At 41.4% G+C, this 21,773-nt stretch overlaps 2 protein-coding genes across 30 annotated transcripts in view; both read left to right on the top strand.

Annotated features, from left to right (window-relative positions):
• LOC122827203 (muscleblind-like protein 2a) overlaps positions 1 to 8,671 on the top strand; it is a 47,496-nt gene extending 38,825 nt beyond the window's left edge. For 8 of the 29 annotated variants that reach the window (XM_044109854.1, XM_044109852.1, XM_044109861.1 and 5 more), the window contains 3 exons: positions 339 to 489; positions 1,434 to 1,469; positions 5,551 to 8,671. In XM_044109854.1, coding sequence (XP_043965789.1) covers positions 339 to 489; positions 1,434 to 1,469; positions 5,551 to 5,675 — 312 coding nt within the window. In that variant the 3' untranslated portion in view covers positions 5,676 to 8,671. Of the gene's footprint in view, positions 1 to 338; positions 490 to 1,433; positions 1,470 to 2,515; positions 2,611 to 5,550 lie in introns of all 29 variants that reach the window. The other 21 variants (XM_044109865.1, XM_044109875.1, XM_044109876.1 and 18 more) reach the window with 5 other exon arrangements.
• A 1,442-nt stretch (positions 8,672 to 10,113) lies between these two features.
• On the top strand, positions 10,114 to 21,229 carry LOC122827204 (ras-related protein Rap-2a-like). The gene is made up of 2 exons (XM_044109884.1): positions 10,114 to 12,283; positions 20,054 to 21,229. The coding sequence occupies exons 1-2, from the start codon at positions 11,970 to 11,972 to the stop codon at positions 20,289 to 20,291; spliced, it is 552 nt and encodes a 183-aa protein (XP_043965819.1). The 5' UTR covers positions 10,114 to 11,969; the 3' UTR covers positions 20,292 to 21,229.
• Positions 21,230 to 21,773: the final 544 nt, after the last annotated feature.

Below are 21,773 nucleotides of genomic sequence, written 5' to 3'. Positions count from 1 at the left end.
TTGCTTTGCATGTAGCTTCTTTAATTGTACTTGTAGCCACTCACAGAATTTAATTTGGCTCTTTTATTTTAGTGAAACCCAGTAAGACACTTTTTTAATGTCTAGACATTACCTGTGGTATTTCTAGATTGTGTGTTTTTTTTTGTTTGTTTTTTTGAGAAATAAACGTAAAGCTAAAATAATTCGAGCTTTCTATTATGTGTTTCCATTTCTTGCCGTTCTTTTCTGTATTTTTTTGTGCAGTGCATAGAGAAGATAACACTTTGCAATAATTCTAGTGTCGATTTGAGTGAGTGTGGAGCTCAGATCTGTGCTTCTGTTTGCGTGTGTGTGTCAAGGCGTTCCCCCACGGCGTCCTCCAGCCGCTACCAAAGAGACCAGCGCTTGAGAAGAGCAACGGAGCCGGCTCTCTGTTCAACCCCAGTGTTTTGCACTACCAGCAGGCGCTGGCCAACGCACAGCTCCAGCAGCCCGCTTTCTTTCACACAGGTAAGGTCGTCCACTTCATGCACGTGGCAGACAGCTGCAGACAGGTCTTAGCACAATCATATTAATCCTTTGTAGCTTTACAGCTGCTTTTTAGAAAAATATGTTGAATATGAATGTGTTGGTCTGTTACATTAATTCTCCAATACAACATGTTGAAGAATGGAGCTGTAACATCAGAGAATGTAAAAAAAAAAAAAAAAAAAAAGTTTTTTGCAAAGCACTATGCATAATCTAACCTCCAGGGATCTTATATTTTTAAGCTTTAATTGAGTGCAACTATAAATCTTTAAGCTTTTTTATAGGTTAGGTTTGTCCAAAATCTAGAAGAAAAAAACTCTCAAAAGATCTGAAAAGGTGTGAAATGTTCTGGGAAAAACTATCTGAGTTTAATCCAGAACTGGACGGAAAGCTGCGTTTTTTTACTCTGCGTGATGCTGCCGTTTTGCTCACCCCTTTAGTTTTACTTTTCCTTCCCCTCGTTTGACCTGAAATGTCCGTCTCCGCATTCCATTGAGATAACCCGCCCGTCGGTTAAGCGAGCCGACTCAGTCGCAGTGTTCAGTTGCCACGGGGATCCCGCAAAGTTTACTGTTAATTACTGCAGAAACAGAAAAGCAGAACAAGCTGGACCTAAGTGAACTTTGCACACGTTCATAGCGCCTTGCCCGATGTTAAACTCCGCGCCGCTCCTGTGTCCTCCAGCCTGGGTTTAGCTGCAGCTCCGCCCACTAATGCAGAACTCCGAGCGAAGAATGCCACTGCTTGCTTGTGTTGACTGCTTCCATTATTAGCTGGCATCACCGCTGTAACGGTAGCATCTGAGCTGACTGATGCTTTTTTGTTTTTGTCTTGTCTAACTTTGTTGTTCTCCTCCTCAATTAACCCATTTCTTCCCTTCTCTCTCTCTCTCTCTCTCTCTGTCGTTCTTTGCATAAACACAACAGGGTCAGTGTTGTGCATGACCCCTGCTAGCAGTCTTGGTAGGTCCTCTCTCTCTCTCGCTCTCTCACTCACACACACACACACCCACTCATGCATTTAGGCTGATTTAGGGGGGGATGTCTGCAGCCCTTACAGGTGAGACAAAAAGTCCCTTAAGATATTTTCTGAAACATTTATGGATATTTAGTGAAGCTAAGTTTGCATCACCTGCAGGAGCTGCAGCTCCAAGCTCTTTTTTTCCCCACCTACTGACTCGTTGTTTTTGACTGTTTTGTTTACGATTAAAGTGCCGACTCCTGAGCTCTAATATGGCTTCCGTTTGGCCATGCCGTGTTAACCAGGAAATTTAAATCAGTTTCCCAGAGAAATTCCACAGAACTGGCAACGCAGTCATCAAAGTGGAGGCACAGCGCCTTGCAAAAGTATTCACATCTCTAGAGCGTCGGAGTTAAGCCCTAATGTGGATTGGTCTAGGAAAATAAGTCCAAATTTGGTGTTGGAATGTGATGAAATGTGAAAAAGTGCGAATATTAATTGCAAGGTGCTGACTATAAATAAAAGCTTTTACCATGTTTTGACAGAATTGCATATTCTTGGCAGTAGCCATGTGGCGTCTCCCTGCTGTTCACTTAGTCAGGCCAACTGGTTTAAATTTGCATCAAAATATACGTCTTGTTAACTTCTCTGGGAAAGACATAAAACTGATTTTTCCATATAAATTTCCTTACTTGTGATTGTAATCAGCTTCTCTCCTCTTGTTTTTTTTTGTTTTTGTTTTTGTTTGTTTGTTTTTTTATCCTCCCATGCTGTCATTTTCTTCCTCTCTTTCTTTCTGTCCTCCTGGCTTTGCATTGTGAATGGTTGCATGCCATCTGCTGGTGTAACCCTAACGATGGCTCGCTGGCTCTCTCTCTCTCTTTCTCTCTCTCTCACCACATCCGCCACTGCCATCGACAAAACGTTGCCGTCGACACACGCCACGACTGTTGCCATGGTTGCCATAATGCTCCACCTACCTGTTCATTGCTATCCCTTCCTTCCACATCCTCCCCTCTTACCTCCCCCTTCCTCCTCAAAAACAAAGTCCCAATGATGTACAGTGCTACGCCTGCTACTGTCTCTGCAGCAACAACTCCTGCCACAAGTGTCCCCTACGCAGCAACAGCACCAGCCAATCAGGTTTGCTCCTTTTAAAGCTTTCTTTCATCAGTCCCCGGAGCTCTGAATAAGTACTGCCTCCTGATAGTGAGCTGCAACAAAACCTGCAGCTTTAGCCATACTCCAGTCATCCATGTGGCTGCACAGGGTGAAAGCCGGTGAGTGGGTGTTTTCCACCCAGTTTAAAGCAGAGGGATGCTTCCTCTTTTTTCCGATCAAGTCCGCAGCGTAATCCTAATAAAAAGCACTTCTTCAGAGCTCCCACATTTGCAAGTAGTACTTGTGTTATGTTGCACCACTTCCTGGTTTTGTTTTGCATGTTTTATTTTCTACTTTTCTTGTTGTCTGAAACGATAAGGCCTCTCCATCCGCAGCTGGGACGTCATCTGTACCGCTTGTGTGCGACACAGACACAGACATTCAAGCGAATGCACACGAACACATACCTGCGGCTCGCTTTTCTATAAATCGTACCTAAATATCTGGTTCCACTTATGATTGAATAGAATTCTTAGATTAAAATTAGTTCCAATCGATTGAGACCTTCTTCCGCAGAGGCAGTTGATACAGAAACAAAGATGGCGGGGACATACGAGAACGGGAAGGAGAAATGGTACAAACAGTTTGTTGTGGGTTGCAAATTGCACATTATGCGGTTCTGTTATGAAATATAAACACTCGGCACACTCCTTCACCTTAATAGCGCTTATTTATGTGCTACAAATGAGAATGAACTGATAGAAAAGTGGTGGCCAAAACGGAAAAAATTGTAACATGGTGGAAAAAAAATATGACGCTAATAAATAAGGTTGATTTTGAGGGCTATTGTGAGTTATTACAGTCACAATAGTGACAAGTGGAAAGTTTTAACATTCCATCAAGAGCAAGTACAGACGGTACTTCTGTATGTATACGACACTGTTTAATTGGAATTAAGTGTTTCACATATTCCTTTTTTTTTTAAATATTCAGCAACTTAAGAGGTTCCTGTTTCTCTTTTTAAATGGGAGCGTCTCAATTAATTGTCAGTCGATAGATAAGCTCAATCAATTTTAGATTAACTCATTTCGCTCCTTCTTTGTTTTTCCTGAATGTAAGGTTAAATCGAGCGATAAATCATGAGAAAACAGTTCCAGGGAAAATATAACTAGAGAAGCCTTCTAAACAATGGCCTCTGATCAAACGTCGGCTCCGACTGCCGGGGTGAAGCGCGTGCAGCCCCGTTTTTAAACCTGGAAATTTCAGGAACGGTGGCAGCGCCCCGGCCTCTCACACAGCTGGCAGTCATTTACTGCTGGATCCGAGCAGAGGTGCTTTGAGGACACGCAGCAACGTGCTCCACATATTAAACAGCAACAGCCAGGTGCTTTTTATTTTAAGGGTTTTCTTTGAGTCCCCCCTCCCCAAGTTTCAGAAAACCATCTTTGACAATCAAATAATTAACAGCAGTGCCTTTGTCCCATCTGATGAGAGCGGACCAACATTTTGCTTTCAAAAACAGAAATGTGTTATCCGTTTGTCCATCATCATTAATCACAGACCCATTACCCAGCGTCGTATTGCTCCTCATAGGCCGGCCGCGCACGCACTTCCTGTGAGTCACCGTCTCTTCCTGTAATTGGCATGCAGCAGCAGTAGCAGCAGGAAGCAGAGCCACTCTTTAAAGATGCATGTGGGACAAGGAGCTGGAAAAAAGGGTGACGTCAGCCCTTAGCTGTCTGCCTCCGTTTGCCTCCCACCCAGCAGTTAGGGTGCACATCATCATCCTCCTCATCATCAGCTGCGCTGCATACAGTCCTCACCTTGTTTACTCCGCTCCCAGTCATGTGATTTTATCAAATCCAGAACCGGACTGGATTTTATTTGTTTTCACTGCCTGACATCCCTAACGCAGCTGGATTGAATCTCCTTTTAACATCTGGCTAGTTTCTTCCTCTTCTCATTCAGGCCAGTAAAAAAAATATATATATATATATATAAATGTTGTGAAAAATGAACATTTGGGGCTGAATATAACTACTGCAAACACGTCAGATAGTTGCAGACAGCGCAGCAGGTTCAGAGTCTGGTCAACTCACGACCGGCAAACCGTTAATGTGACACGACATGAAAGAGCCAATCACGTCCCTCCATGTCTGAGCATAATATTAACCATGTGCTACCACTGCTGTGTCCCTGGTAACATCACTGCTACTGCAGGAGCTTTCTGGAGGTGCAGCACCTTCTAGTGGCGGACTGTTTTTACTACATGTAGAGATTGTTTAACGATTAACTAAACCATCAACCGTCTTGAACCACTTTGATGCTGCTTCTACTTTTTTTTTTTTTTTTTTTTTTTACGGCTTCCTTCTGCGCTGTGGAGTGTTCGCGTCACACACTGTGCCGTCCGTATGTTGTGTGTGATGGGATCATTGGCTTCCATCTTGCTGGCTGAATGCTGTCTACTAACAGGAACCATGCAGGGCTTTGTTCTGCACTGGCTTTCTGCCTGGGACACCAACATGACTGCAGCCTGCAGCTCCTCTACCTTTACCCCCTTCAAAGATTCTCTCATCTTTGTCTGTTTCCCCTTGTTTTGTTTTGTTTTGTTTTGTTTTGTCCCCCCCAAGTCTTGCAGGTCGGTTATTTTAGCCTTTCAAAATGTATTCACACCCCATTTTGCACTAACTTCAATATATTTTATTAGAATTTTATTCAAATGTAAAGTTTGCCTTCTAATGAAGTTGTAATTGACAATACCTCAGCTACTCTTATGTTGAGGCCTGCTGTCTGTCAAAACTTACCACTTCTACCATAGGAGTTGTGATATGGAAGCAGTTAAAGCAAAAGAGAAAAAGAGCTTCAGGTAGCTTAAGATGACATGATATTTGTCCAGATATGATTTTTTTTGTAGCTCGTGAACGTTTTGATGTAAACTAAAGCCGTCTCTGCCTTTGTTATTTCTGTGTCTCTGGCTTGCAGATCATCCTGAAGTGAGCGTCACCACGGAGACGGAGTGTCACGAAGCTGGACTAGGAAGCCCAAAACAGCCCCTCTGTAAATACTACCTTGCCTCTCCCATAGAGGTCCAGCAACCTGCATGCTAAGAGTGTAACACTTCAATTTAACAACCAGAACTGCAGAGCTGCTGTAACACACACACACATGCACATAGAAAACAAAAGATATACACACACATATATATATATATATCTACACATATATATATATAAAATACTGTATGTATTGCTAGAAAACAGAATATGAACATGAAAAAGTCACAAATATTCTTATGTATAGTGCAGACACACTATTGATACAGTGGAGTATCAACTCTTGGATATTTATTTTAGAACTTCAGAGCAGCGTTCACCCCGACAGCCACACCTTCACGTCCCTTCGCTGTTTCAAACGATAGCCTGCCCCAGACGCCAACATTTTCTGCCCGGAAGCATCTCGCCACGAGAGCGTCACGCGCTCTTTCCATTTTTCTTTTTGCCATCGCCCCGTCGCTGCAGAGTCGACCCGCTCGCCCTTTATTTGCCGTGAGTTCAGCTTGTTCGCATGCAGTCCGGACTGGAGAAGCCTGACGAGGCTCGGGCCTGCGCCAAGGGCTCGACAGAAGCTGGAGGGGTTAGCTTCAGTCATACCAAGCCTTTTGTGTGTGTACGTGCGACTGTGTGCGTTGTGTGTGTCGTTGTCAGGAAACTGATGGTCTGCCGGCAGACTGCGACTTTAAGCGAGGACTTGCAACTCCAGGTCTGGTCAATGAGGTTTTTCTTTTTTCTTTTTGTTTATTCTTTAGAACCGGGGGACATGTGAGGGACTTAAGTGCTAAATCTAAATATAAAAACAACAACAACAAAAAAAACTTTAAAAAAAAAAACAAAAACAAAGAAAATGGTGCATTTGACGACTCTCGTCAAGCAAAAAGATGACTTGAACTTTGAACTGGAGGGCTATCTGTGACCGTCGGTTGTCCTGTCCAACCCTACTTTCACCGATAATCCTGTTTCCATTTTAGAAAACTGTAGAAGTGCCTCAAAAAAAAATTTTAAAAGAAGCTCATCGACAACACATAAAGCATCCAGGGTGTGGATCACTAAGAGTCACAAAAAAAACCCACCGGCTGTTAAATCCATGTGGACTCTTTTCGGGGAAAGACATTACACGTCGCGTTGCTGGGCAGGACAGGAGGGGAGAGGGGACAACTTCCCTGGCAACGGCTCATCTTACATCACAAGTGACTTTACTGCGAGGAGAGAATTTAAAGGATCGACAAATCAAAACTAGCTTTGTAGAATGTTTGGTGACGTTTCACAGTGTATCCGTCGTTTCTTACATCGGTTTCAGTAGTTTACACGAGGAAAGTGAGTGAGAAAACAACGTATTGTAAACTGTGTAATGTATGTAAAGTGTCTGTTATTTTGACAGTTTCTATTCACGGTTCTAGAAAATGTATTCAGACTTATTTAAAGAAGTTGTGTTGTGTCTACTATCAAGGTGTGTTTGACCCTCCGCCTCCCGTAACGAGTGTTCGTTTTTCAAGGCCAAGACAAGAAAAATCTCATTTGGGTTTGCTTTTATTATTTTATTTTTGTTCTTGAAGTTTTTCTCCATTCGATCAAAAATTTCTGATGTAATCTCATGGTGCTTGATCAACACTGACAATCCACAATCGAAACGGCTTGTTTTCATGCACATTGTGACCCATATGTTCACCGTAGCAACAATGATGTAATAATGGCTGATAATCGGATTTGGGTCATTTTAAATATAATATTGTTGTGAAGCTTTTGAGCCAATAAGCTAGCATGACACCTTATGTCATCCAGCATAAATCTTTATAAGCATCTTTTAAAGCAACTGGGAAAAATTGGCTTTATTTGTGATAATTGCAGCCCTGTTTATGCAGGTATTGCCGCCCCAAAAAACGCCCAAAGTAGGATTCTTGATACCTAAAAGGTTCCCTACAGAAAAAATGAATTAAACTCTATAAAAATCATATAAGTGCTAAATTTGACTCTAATCAGACCTTCAAAGTGTTCAACAATTTTTTACATTTTTCTCATTTAATTAAAAAGAATTCTAATTATATAAATATAAATTGTGTAGTGCAGAGTGGAATGATTTGGGAATTGTGATGGTTTTAACTAGTCTATTTTGTGTTGCAATAATTTATTTCTATGCAATAGCACAACAAAGTACAACAAAGGGGTCCCACTTTGACCCCTCTATCTGTTGTGCTGCCAACTAGTGGTTGAATATGTAATTCCATGACAAGAAAAGAAAATAACCCCTTACATTTTTAAAATGTGTATAAGGAATCAGTTTTTTGTGTCAGAAATGTCTGAATAAAGTAGACTGTTATTTGATTATACAGTTGACATAAGATGAAAAAAGGTATTTTTATGTGGTGGCCAACAATGGGAACCAATTTGGGCGGTGGATTCTAAGGATGTAACTTTGAACTTTTTGAGGATTAAGGGGAAGTGAGGTGGAGATTTTTAACATTCATTCAAACTGTTTATATTTGTAAAATTCAATGTCACATTGACAAAAACATCAGCAATTAAGAAGTGAAGAGTGGCTAAAAGGGAACAATTGGGTCTACAGAAGTTAATGCTAACAGCGTGAGAACTAATTATGCTTTTAGCAAAATGTCAAATTAATGGCCCACAAACTTATTATTGGTTCCATTCCCCTTTCATAACATTTCAAATGGCCGTTATTGGTATTTGTTGCGCTGCTGGTCATTATTACCTTATCGGTTGCTACACACCCTTTTGTGAAAGGCGGAAAATTGTCCTATTTTGTTGTAATTTATCTTGCGTCACTCTAGGTGAGATTTTACTCAAAAATGATGTTGTAAACTATCCTGTTTTGAGATGAATGTAATTTATTGAGCTGTGCAGCGTTTCTGCACAGGTCAGTTGTCTTTTTTTTTTTTTTTTTTTTTTTTAAGGCCAACCCCTCCGTTGAGCCGGCAGATGAGGAGTCACACGGCGGCGGGGGAGGCTTGAAAAGCTCTCCCCAGCAATGGAACTGGAAACATTTCTGGATCTTTCTCGCCCTCTCGTCGAGGTTAAAAAGAAAAAAATAATAATTGGAAAACGATCACAGCGTAGTACTAGAGTTGCTTGTGTTACTGAAAGGGGGGAAGGAAAATGTTTATTGTATAGATGACGTTTTACCAACGAAAAAAGTGGAAAAAAAAAATGCAAAGAAAATTTTGAAAAAGATGTACTTTTCACTCTAGTATGATAGTATTTCATAACAATATTAAGTTGTTGCGGTGGCAACCAAATGTTGCAGTTACTAAAGTTTGGTATTTTTGTAAATGACATTGTTAAGTTGATTTTTGTTTTTGTTTTTTGTTTTTGCTAGAACACTGTACACAAGGTAGATTGTAAAGAAGATATGAACATTTCTTATTCAGCCAGAATATGACAGTGACCTGATATTTTCACTAGCAAATAACAGCCTCTATACTGACTGTAACACTTCTAGATTTAAAATCATCAATGTTATATAGATTACATATAAATATGAATATATATATATGTAAGAACTAAATATTCTATAAATTAAGTTCAGATGTAAAACACCTCCCCTGACAAAGGACCTTTAAGTTCCACACTGAGACGTTTTATTTGAAGCGTATTTATCCGTAGATTTTAGGATTGCACTTTTTTTTTTGTTTTGTTTTTCACTTCCTTTAGATTTCAAAGGCATCAGTAATTAATTCAACATATTGTTGCATGGGAAAATATTTTTCTTTACTTACTAAACGATAACATACTGAATGTTTTTAAAGAGAAACAAAAAAAAATTATATATATATGTCTGTACGGCCTGCAGCAGCAACCTTGTGTATGGGATCCCTTTGAGGCGTAAGGTTTCTCGACGTTTGTTTGCTGTCGTTGATGAGATGGTTTTAAAAAAGAGAGAACGGGGAGGGGGGAAAAAAAGGAGAAATGTAAGCACTTTCTGAGCAGTTGGTCAACTGAGCAGACTCAGCTTATCCAAACACTTTGCCTTATCTTGAGTCCATCGTGCTTGAGGTTTTATGTTTTTAAGAGCTCTTCTGAAATTTATTAAAAACGACTTGAACGGTCTCACTTCTCAAAATCCCTTCGGAGTTTCATTTCAATTGTGATTCTTTATATCCGAGGTCGTTTTATTTTCCTTAAAGGTTTTGATGTGTGCGTCATGAAGCCAACTCGGAGCACTGCAATCGAACTGGTCTCCCGGAGTACGTAGTAGCCATATTGGGTCCCATTGCCTTAAAGTGGAACGGCTTGGGCATGTAATTCACAGCTTATGACAGCAGAGGGCACTACAGTAGAGACCACAGGGTTGCAGTCTCCTTTACAAAGTTAAACTGACAATAAGACCCTCATTGGATTCATAGTTTTAATGTAATCCTTTTAAATGTATTCTTTTGCATATATTTTGTGCTATTTTATGTTTATATAGTCAGTTGTTTCTTTGGTTCCAGCGAGATAGTGTAAAATCTATTGAGAGAAAGAAATAAAGAAAATGAAATTATCTTTGTTTTGGCCTGTGTGTGTGTGTTTGTGTGTGTGTGTGTGTGTGTTTTGTATACATTTAATAAAAATATGTTTTTAAAGAGAACTAGAAACATATGAAACCAGCAGGGTTCAGGCGTCTTTTCTCTGGAATGTATTTGTTCTGCCATTTTCCCTGAAGAGTGCCACAGTTGGACCCAAACTCCCACTGCCATAAAAAAAATAAACGACGGGCATTGAGTGCATTCAGAACTGCATGGACTTCGGAATGGCTGAGAGTTGATCGGTTCTGTTTTTATGACATATTCTAAAACACAAAGAAGCAAAAGACTGGTACAAGTAAGATTTTTGCATTATTTTTTTTTTATTTTGGGGTCATTTCCTGTTACTTTAGTAGAGCTAAATTAAAACGAAGAGATTTTCTAATTAATTTAATTTATACATTTGCAGAACTTTTTGTTTACCTTAACAGTAACCACAAAAATTCTGTACTACCTTCAAATTAATCTCCTTAAATAAACTCCAATATTTAAAAAAGGAAATTCAATTTGCAACTAAAATAAAGTCTTGTAGTAATAAGACTAATTGTCACTTTCACTCTGTTGTTAAAGGCAATGCAATTTGCTGAGATTTTACAGAAGTTTCCCTTGAGCTACTATTTCTAGATATTTCTTGGCGCCGTCATACAATTTCCACTTATGTGCTCTGTATCTAATGTTCTGTCGCATAGTCAACAGGGTTCCAAGAAATGTGTTGAGGACTTGAGAGAAATCAAAAGTGAAGACACCAAGAACTTGTTCTCATCTAATGCTGCAACCTGCCTGGAGCACCAAGAAGTACAAGGCGTTCGGCGCTCAGAGACATGGTTACGGTAATGAAGACCAAAACCAGCCCCGTATATCGGTATGTAAGGAGACAGATAATCGGTGGAAAAATTGATCTCCTTCATCTACTGCCTGAGCTACGATCCCCATCTGATAAAATCAGACCAAAAATGATCAATCAGAACCAGGAGGCGGGTCTTAGCGCTGTCAATAAACCTCATGCAGCTGCTAAATGTACTAATGGTGGAGAAACAACTTACCGTTACTGGGAAACCTTTCATTGGTGGGTATACTAACTAGACTGAGCATTCACAACAGTATCTGGAGGCGGGGTGAGCAGCACCACAAGAGATTGTGACTGACAGCACTAAGTCCTGCCTCCTGGTTGCTTCTAGTTAGCACTGGGATAAGATTATCTGTCTCATCCCATACCGTCACCACATAGCAACAGGTTCTGAAACAATGATAAAAAAAATAAAATATGCACAGTAATTAAACTAAAAAGATTGCGGTTGTTAATGTATAATTTTATGGTATAAATCAAATATGTGGTGTTATTTCAGAAATGCCCCTCCTCCCTCCCTGCTAAACAGTGGCACTAATCGCTCTCCATATATTCCAGGAAATGGTCGCATCCAGAGGATGCGCCGACTCCAGAGGCGTGGATTCCCAGCTCCAGTGTCTTCTTAAGGCTACATCTGCTCGTTGCCTTTAACTCCGCCGAACCCCGCGGTGCAGGGAAATGTAGCGCTGGCTCTCTGTTTTGTCGGCGCATTAAAAAAAATGAGCCGTCTAGATGGTTCTAATAATAGCCGCTCTTATTTTTACCCCACCGCCGCCTTATTGCATTATGGATGCCTCTGGAACGGTGTCCCTTCGAGGTAGCGTGGGAATATCTCAGTAGAGAGGCTGCTCCAGCATCCATTCCTGTGTAGCTGTGGGAGCATCTCGTCTTCCGGAGGCTGGCTGCAGGCTCCTGTGCGAGGGGATGCGTTTCTTCTTTCTCCTCTGCACGCCGGGTTTGACTCCAGAGGAGCGGTAGGCGATGCGGGAGTACAAGGTGGTGGTGCTGGGCAGCGGCGGGGTGGGCAAGTCCGCGCTGACTGTCCAGTTCGTCACCGGGACGTTCATAGAGAAGTACGACCCGACCATTGAAGATTTCTACAGGAAGGAGATCGAGGTGGACTCGTCTCCGTCGGTGCTGGAGATCCTGGACACGGCGGGGACCGAGCAGTTCGCCTCCATGAGGGACCTTTACATCAGAAACGGCCAGGGCTTCATCTTGGTCTACAGTCTGGTGAACCAGCAAAGTTTTCAGGACATCAAGCCCATGAGGGACCAGATCATCAGGGTCAAGAGGTGAGACCCTGTCCAGCTTCATGCATTCCGTAAAGTTGATATAAAATATGTACTTGATAATGGATGAAGGCGACATGGCTGACAGCCCAGGGCAGCACGGCCTAGGGGACACCAGAAGGACCTTGGAGTAAAAATTCTAATAATTTATTTAGACATTTTATTAAATAAAACATGATCAGTTGCACCTTTAACGAAATGTGATATAATTTGTATCTCACCGAATGGGCTGTTTTGTCTTGAACTGTTTAAAATTTTAGATACTTACGACTAGTCAGATGTCAACTGGATTGTTCATAAATTAAATAGTCATTTACGAATTATTTCATTTACAAACAATGAAATGTCCAGTGATGGATTTATAAAGTTTGTATTCTGGAAAACAAAAAGATAGCATCTTTCTTGACACCCTTTTAAAGTGAGACGTGTGAACATCTTCTGTTTAAGTCAATCAATGTGAGATGAGTTCTGTCTTTAGTAAGTTGTGTTGTGAAAAGTGGCTGTTTTTGGTTGAGTGTGAGGCAGCACAACCTTTTTATACAAAATCACTACCAATGATGTGTGTAGGGGAATTATTACAATTGGTCTTATGTGCTTTAAACGCAAAAATCACAACATCAGAAAATACTTAGAACCCTTTTGTTCCCAGATAAAACCAAGACCCATCCTTTCATCTTCCCTCTCTTCTTGTTCCCCCGAGTTGCCCGTGGGAAAACTTCAACTGGTTTCCCCAAAAGAGCCCAGCTGCAGCTCACCTGTCTCACAACAACCATCCGAAGTGTCCCAGATTCTTCTCCTGCGTCTTGCACACTTGATTTGACTCCGAACAGCTTTGACCGGCTCGGACAATGACTCAGTCTGTCCACTGAGGTCATCTCCGAGAAAGAAAAAAAAATCTGCAATCCATTTTCTTTTTTTCAGCAGTGATCTAGTTGTAAATTTTTGGCCCTGAGCCTTTTTTTAATTTATGGCTCCTCTCTCAAAATGTGTTGGACAGATGATTTCGTTTGTACGGGGTTTGGTTTGACGTCAAGACGCAGCGCCGTTGGAATTCGACTAAAAATGTTGTGGCGTAACGTTCCCGTTTCCAGAGGTTCAGCTCGGCTCCTGGAGTGAACCGGATGAACCTGAGTGGAAGCAGGATGACGACGCACAGCCGAGGCGAGTGCATGAGGGAACTCCACAGACATGAATAATATAACGATGGAGCACAGCAGCCTCCAGTCAGCTGCCGCCCTAAACAGAGTCACCAGGTTTCTACCTGTGTTTCACTCTGCGCTGCAGAATCTGGGATCAGGAAAAGGTGTAGTTAGACTCAGGAAAACTACTAATATTCCAAACACTTTCACATCTAAACACAGCTAAAACAATTAATCGTGATTAATCGAGTTGCTGAAATGATTGTCGACTAATTTAATAATCGATTAATCATTAATTAGAGTGTATAGACTCAAAAAACGTCACTTGATGATAGAACAACATATTCAGAGCAGTAATTAAACCAAAACTGAACAACATATATATATATATATGTGTGTGTGTTCTCCAGAACTCCTCAAGTGGAGGTTTTACCTTCACCCGGTTCAAATTCGGTAAAATAAAAAAAAACCCTAATTAAGCACCTTTTGTAATCCAATTATTAGTCTGTTCCTCCAAATAGTTCATCCACAGATTAAGTCTACGCTGACGCTCATGTTGGATCAAGCATTAATGCTTTTCACTAGTTGATTTTAGAAACTTTTTCTTTTTAGCTGCAGATGCATCCTTTGGTACTAACGATCAAGCGTTCACTAAAAGAATGCTAAATTATCTGAATGTTTACGTTCTCGTTGAGAAAAGGTGCAGAAACATTTGTGTGTTTGCATACTTTAGTGTATTTCTAATATGGTATAAAATAAGCTTAAATGGTTAAATGAAAAATCAGCAGGAATTACAAATTTTTTTTATCCGATTAATCTTGATAGAATAGTCAATTATAAAATATATATGCATTTCAATCCAGGTCTGACTTTTGGGATTTTATTGGTAAAAACTTCACAATTATTCACAGTAAAGACAGTTATTTTTGTCTCTATAGCAAGTCGAGGCACATGAATCGTTCCACCGTCTCATCTGAGTTTTATCATCACCACATGCACAACTATGTTCACACAACAATGTTAGCTCCTGGTCTCCATTAGCTATCTCCCCTCCCTCCAAACTTGTTGCTGAGCCAGCAGCAGTAACAACAAACACCACACAGAGATGCGTGCCCACTCACTAGAACTTAATGGGATTGTGTTGTGAGAAAGCCAAGAAGACATCAGGCCTCCATTAGGGAGCCACATGAGCGAGAAAGCTTATGCAGAGGCAAACGTGGGCAAGAAAAGGTAGGATCCTGCAGACTCCTGCGGTGCACAAGCACAGCATGTGATCTAAAGACTTTATGGAGGACGTTTTGTGTGAAAACAACAACCGGGTGTGGCCTTCCCAGCAAGCCAATCGCCTCCTTGGCATGTTGAGGTTTTACTGTCCCTCGCCCCACGAGGAGAGAGCGTGTTCAAAGCACTAGAGCCGCGTTTTCACGCTGCACTGATGCTGTGTCTAATAGCAGGAGGTGTGCGTCACGCTACGCTGAGTGGGAATAGGGTGGAGAGGCTAAAACTGTGGTCCCGGAGGGCACTTTGCTGTAGGTACGAAGCAATTTTCTTGACCAGAGGCTTTTAGTGTTTGCAATCAGGGCAGAGAGAGTTGTTTAAGCAGCAGCCTCTTAGCACTCGTTGGATTTAACGTATTTACTGCAGCATGTTTTTTAACCCAGCTCGTCATTTCACACGTCTTTGGAAGCTGAAGGTAGTTTTTGTGTTGTTCTAATTCAGGATAGAAAAAACAAGGACCCAAAATGCCTTTGGCAGTCCAACTCTCGTGACTAAATAACAAAAACAAAGCCCCCTCCTTGTTAATTATATTGCAACCTCTTCAACTTATCTTGTAACCCCTCAGGGCTACAAACATGCTTTGATGTCTATCTCCAATTTCCTACATTTAGATGACTATCACCACTAGTCGCCACTAGGGAGCTGGAAAACACAGACTGTACTCCCAGATGCCAAATGAGTGGAAGCAGTGAACATCCTGGGACTTCTTGGTTGGAGAAAATGGGCTACAGTTTAGGTAGATCCAATGTATACCCATTCAAGTTGCATTTTCATTCTCGCAATATCGAAAGGTCAGTTCCAAGAAAATCATTTGACATTGGGTAGGGTGAGAGAAAGGAGATATTCAGGGGTTTCTGGGTGATTACGGAGTTACATTTCAAAGAAATGTTTTGATTTTATCTGGATTCAAAGGATGAAAATTACATTTTGTAGGTTTTTTTTCAGTCAGCATGATGATTTTGAAAACCATGTTGTGCCTAAGAGTATTCTGAGGTACTCAAGCAATTGGGGAGTTGGTAATGCAACTTAATGCAAAAAAAGCTAATCTTTTAAGCTTCTGTCTGTGAACTCCCAATTATTGTTTAGTGTCTCTGCTGCTAATGTACAGGTGACCTGAATGAACTCGCGAGTCGAAATGCTTCAGAGCGAGTTTTCTTGGTTTATTGCGGGAATATTCACAGTCTATTTATTCTCCCTAATTCCTCCTTCATGCCCTCTCGCGCGCTGCAGCATGGGTGCTGCAGAAGCTTTGTTCTCCGGCAGTAACACCCTTTGGGAGTTGACGCAGAGTTGGTGCTACAGAGGCTGCGATTGTTCAGATACAAGGCGGCGTTGTTGCACAGGCGGCGGCACAGAATTAAGAACAGATGCGGAGAGAACGGAGATGGCTGCGGGGCCTCGCGTCGAAGATGTCCGACTGTTTATTTGCCGTTTGCGTGTGTTTTCGGCCCCCCTTCTGCGGAGGCTTGTGAAAATGAGTTAGTGAAGTCACTGCAGATATTTAGCACAGCAGGTAGCCCAATAAACGTGATGCAGCCGGGGGGGATAAATGGAAAAACTAAAGCAAATGTTTTTGGTTTTTTTATTAGTTATAAAGATGCATGTGGTGTGTGTTGGAGCATTGCATGTTTGTATTTTTCCATCTAGCAGCTGAAATAACCCCCTGCAGAGTACATGGCAGTAAGCTGGTTTTGTGCAGCTTGTTAAAGTTTCACATTCCTCGCGGATGGTGAGGATGCAGCTTCTTAAATCTGAGCTACAGAGGATGGGAGCTGCAGGAAACTAAGCTGAAAACATTTAGTATTGTTCTGAAAATGATTCATCACGACATCCGATTCTGTAGCTCACCTCCTGCTGTCTGTTTTACTTTTATTCTAATTAGCTTCTCTCTCTCTCATATTCATACCTCCAGGAGTTTCAGCCAAGCTTATTCTAATTGAGCCGCGTTGCTCCCCGACATTGAAATGCCTCTTTTTGGCCACTCGAGGGCAGCAAAAAAACTGGACGCTGTCGATTTCAGTTTTGTTTTGCCATCAATTTTAAATAAAGCTTCACGTGGTGTCATTTTTACTTTTTTTAAAAGAAAATATTGTGTGACTTAATTTGTTTTGTAGGAAAATGTTAAGAAAAATAGATCCACACTGGGAGCAAAATCTTTTCTGTCCTACCATTACAAACATAAACATGGAGTTTATCAAATGGTAAAGAGACTTCAGCTGTAACTGAGCATTAATTATTAGAATGGTTATAATTGTTTTTGTGTTTACTTCTTAGTTTATTGTTGTGTTTTGTTCTTTGCGCCCATAGACTTTGTTTTCTGAAATAGGCGTTGCTCTTTTCTCCTAAATTTGTAGTTTCCTTGACTTTGATTTCAGCTCGCTTGTGTTAATTTGTCTTTGTGAAGAGTTCATCTGGTTCCCTTTTGTCATTTTCTCTAAACTCAAGGGATCGCATTCCAAATAAGCATCTGCTCTTCAAATCTCCTCTCCCGTTTTCGTTGCAGATATTCATGTCTTAGCGCTCAGCTGTGCTCTGGATCGACGTATTGGCCAGTGTAATTTTGGAAACCGTGATGGACTCCGGTGCTTAATCCCGAGAACCGAATGATGTATTATTCAATAATACATGGCGAGGAGTCATAGAGCGCCGATCCCTGCGGTACGGGACTTCTTCATGCTGCGTTAGGCAGCTTCACATCATCTGGTGAGGAAGAAGCAGGAAGCTAGGATGCTACAACAAACAATCCCAATACAACCCCCCCTGCACCGCCCGGGCCAGGAGAAGCCGGCTCTCCCTGTGTCTTTGTAGTTATATATAGAGTTTCTCCTGCAAGCCTGTCAGATTGCATTTGTCTGAATGTTGCTCTCTATGTTCACACCTCACACCCTCTAGACTTGGGCTTTCCAAGCAAACAGACCGACGAGAGATGCTTGCCCTGCTGAGGTCAGCTGCTGCCTGTGTGTGTGTGTGTGTGTGCGCGCCGGACAGCGGGGGTAAATGTCAAGCTCCAGGGAAGTCTTTGGCGTTCAAGCCTCGACTGATGCACTTTTTCCAGCCGGTTGCTGTTTTTTCGCCTGGAATTCTTGTGGAAAGCCGTCGGCGTCGCCTGCAGCTTTAACATTTGCGCGGCGGCGCTGGCGCCGCCACCTTGTGTGTCCTACAAACTCATTTCCTCCGGCTCGCCGCCCCCGTTTGGGGCAGTGAGATGTTTGCCAGCTCTTTTCCACACCTCAGCTCTTTTCCCAGCAGAGCGCCGTGGCAACAGGCCACCAATTTGTAGATAAGAGCCGAATTTCTCAATAGTGCCAGCGGATCAATAAGCCAGGCTTGAAAGCACTTAGAAGTGATTGATGGTGGAAGCTATTAGCTGGTGTGTGCCATTACCTGTTGTGAGAAAATAGAGCTACTGTAATTGACATTCTGCTGTTATTTGAGAAGAGAAACATGCAGGGGGTGGGCATGAAATTAAATTTCATGAATAGAATTTCTTGTAGTGTATTAAACAAGTATATTAGTATAAAGGCTCTGAGAGCCTCTGGAGAGATAAAAAATCTCCAGAATTTATTCAAATCATAATTCAAACATAATTTATGAGCCTCCTCAGTTTTAAAACACTTTAGTTGAATTTGTTGAAGAATTCATGAATTCAGTTTAATGACGAAGATGGATAATGATCTAGAAGATCCAACTTTAGGATTGAGTTTGAAGTTCTTTCTTTCCATCCTTATTTTCTTCCTTTCTCCTCTCCTTTCCTTCTTCCCACTGTTTATCCTATCTCTCTTCTGATCTCGTGTCCTTCTCTCCTTCATCCCTTCTTTTCTTGTCTTTATTCCTTTTCTTCCTTGTTTCCTTCCTCCCTGTTTCAGTTTTTTGCTGAAACTGAATCAAACCCTCAAGTCAAATTCTCAAGGTTCCTTACAGGATTTAAAGATGCTGCTAACATCATAACAACGTCATAAAATCAGGATGATTGCGATACCTTCAGCTGGATGACTTTATGCTAAAGCTCAGAGGCGGGGGTGTAATGATGTGGGATAGTTAAACCCAAGTTGATTGGATAACTTCCAAACATTACATTAAAGAAAAAAAGGGCAAAAAGAAATTTGATAAAAAATGTTTTTTTACCAGACTTCAATCCCCGTCCAACAACGTTTGGAGACAAACAAAACCATAGAACTAGATCTTCATATTCTGTTACGTTTCCTCCTTCCTCTTGTAAAACGAACTGTTAATGTATATCATATGCGCACGGACGGAAAATGGTTTCTTTGAAAGCTAATGTTCATGTCACCCCATTTTAGAGCAGCACATTAGCTTTATTCAATTATTCAGCAACTTATTCCATTACTCTGTTCAGCTTGTATTGATATTTGAGAGAGACCGTCGGTCACCGAAGCTTTTTGGACCTCTGAAACTTTCCCGGCGCTGTTTGGAGAGTTTTTTATTATTATTATTATTTTTTTTTTTCATTTTAAACAGGAAGTGGATGGACGTTATGTAATACACGCAGAAATAAATAAAGCAGTAGAGTTTTCCACCCGAAACAGCTGTTATTTGTCCTGACAGATATTCATTTGCAGCCTCCCACCGTTATTAGACGGCAGAGGAGCCGACTGGCGGACTGAAGCTGCGTGGAGCTCTGGTGTTCATTATTCAACAGGCTCGTTGTTTCAACGTTGTGCAGAAACAGCATGGAGGCCAGCAAAGCTGCAGATATGTAAAACTATATTGATATATGTAGATTATCCGTCTCACTCAGTCTAATGATTTGTGAAAATTAAGACTGGAGGATGAATCGATTCCAATTATCTGCTCTAGGAATGATTTAATCACACATTTACTAATTAAAGAGATTGAAGGTATTACTTATTTAATCAGTAAAAATATTTAACCATTATCAAAGCTTCTTGATTACAATTAATAAAAAAAAGGTACAAATTTTGCAAAAAAGGAAGGTTTTGGAATGGCCTAGTCAAAGTCTAGACTTAAATCTTGCTCTTACATGCTCTTAAATCTACTGTTCAGGGTGGAAGACCCTCCAATAAGTCTGAATTAAAACAATTCTGCAAAGAAGAGTGGGTCAGAAATTCCGCCAGAATGCTGTTCAAAACTCTTTAGTTGTATTCATATTTCTTTACACGACTTAAACATTTAAGTTTGACAAGAAGCATTCTGTAACAAATTCTATAATTCGTCAGCCAAAAACAGAAGAAGTCTGCAATTTCACTGCCAACAATGGAAGAGTTCTGTAGTTTTACAACACTCTGCTTCAGCTTTGTAAAGCATCTTCTTCCCAGCTTTTTCTTCCTAAAGTGTCACAAAGTAAAACAAGTCGCCACCTTTGTCTCCTCTGCAGGTACCAGCAGGTGCCGGTGGTGCTGGTGGGTAACAAGGTGGACCTGGAGGACGAGAGGGAAGTGTCCCCCAGCGAGGGCCAGGCGCTGGCCGAGGACTGGGGCTGCCCCTTCATGGAGACGTCGGCCAAAAGCAAGACGATGGTGGATGAGCTGTTCGCCGAGATCGTCAGGCAGATGGACTTTTGCCCTCTGCCCGACCGGAGGGAAACCTGCTGCCCTGCCTGTAGCATTCAGTAGCAGCCTGAAGGAGGGGTGGTGGATGGGGAGGGCAAGAGTAGTCATTAGCGTGCAAATGTATTCATGTTAGATGGTTTAAATGGAGAGCTGGAGGAAATATGCGATATTCCTGCGAGTTTCGGCCTTCGCTCTCGAAAAGCATTGTGGGACAATGTAGGAAAATGCTCTCCGAAGCAGTTTGGGGTGAGTTCGATTCAAGCATTCATTGGCTCTCAGACGAAAACTGGATTTTCACTTGAACAACAAAGCAACACTCAACCTCCAGCGTCTCCATCAGCGTCTGGTTGATTCATTCGGAGTGAAATTCTGGGGTTTCCCTAAAGCACCGCGGTGCCAAAGCCATCAACAAAGAGGATTGTAGCGCTAAATGCTATTTGGGAAAGCAGCCATAGGTTAAAGCAGTTATGGCAGTGTGCTCAGTAGTTTCTACTGACCTCTCTTCCTCCTTTTGCGTTAAGTCTCTTTTGCACTTTCAGGACATATCAGGCAGTGCAAGACCTTTCACCAATTTAAAAGATAAGTAACACCACTGTGATGAGTTCATTTCACAGCAGGACCCGCCTAACCTAACCAAGAATGAATGAAAAGATGCAAGAATGTCTTTAAAAAAAGGAGAACCGCACCTTTGGGGGAAGCTCATGCAGAAGATCCTAAATGCTGACCTACTGTGGATGACGTGTGCATGAAGCTGTGCTGTCACACTGACACTGAGTACAATCAGTCTCGTCCAAAGAGGCAGTATCAGTCAGTCAAACGTGTCGTTGAAACATTCGGGTACTTGTCTTTTCACACTTCGGATGATGCAGATGTTATAATACGTGTATAAGGGAAGCAGAAGTGTCAGCGTGTAGCTCGTCTGTCTAGGTCACATCAGATATGTTAGTGGTTTGATGTCAGAAACACTTATTTTTAACAAAAATAAAACTTTATGCACAAGTGTCTCATGTGTGTTCATTCCCTCACTGGGGAAGTAAGAAGGTTTGTTTTTTTCTGTTGGCCTTTTGGTCTGAAACGATATATTTTTTTATGCTTTGGGGTTGCTTTATTTCACCTCTCTTACCCGAACACCTACTGCTGATTCTGGCTGTTTTAATTAAACTTTATGGAATGCATCTGAATCCCTTTAGAGACTATTACAGGGTTCCAGATCAAAACTGGGCAGCATCCAATCAAATGAGGGTGCCTTATAAATAAAACTGAGACTCAACAGAAATAATTATCGCGATCAATAAAGGCAAATGTACAGAATAAAAGATGAATTAATGATATGTACGTTCAGAAAAAGTGTGAAAAAAGAAACATCAATATTCATATGTTTATGCAAATTGCATTTAACGTGGATATTTTGTGCTCTTTTATGTCTCATTGTTGACATCTTTATAAATCCACCCTAAAACTGAAACATTACTTACTACTGATCTTTAGTTGCCTATTCAACTGATTGATGCTAATTTTTAGCATCTGAACGCTGGGTCCAAACCG

The sequence above is a fragment of the Gambusia affinis genome, linkage group LG24, assembly GCF_019740435.1.
Source record: "Gambusia affinis linkage group LG24, SWU_Gaff_1.0, whole genome shotgun sequence".
Lineage (NCBI taxonomy): Eukaryota > Metazoa > Chordata > Actinopteri > Cyprinodontiformes > Poeciliidae > Gambusia > Gambusia affinis.
This window is presented reverse-complemented; position numbering and strand designations above follow the sequence as displayed.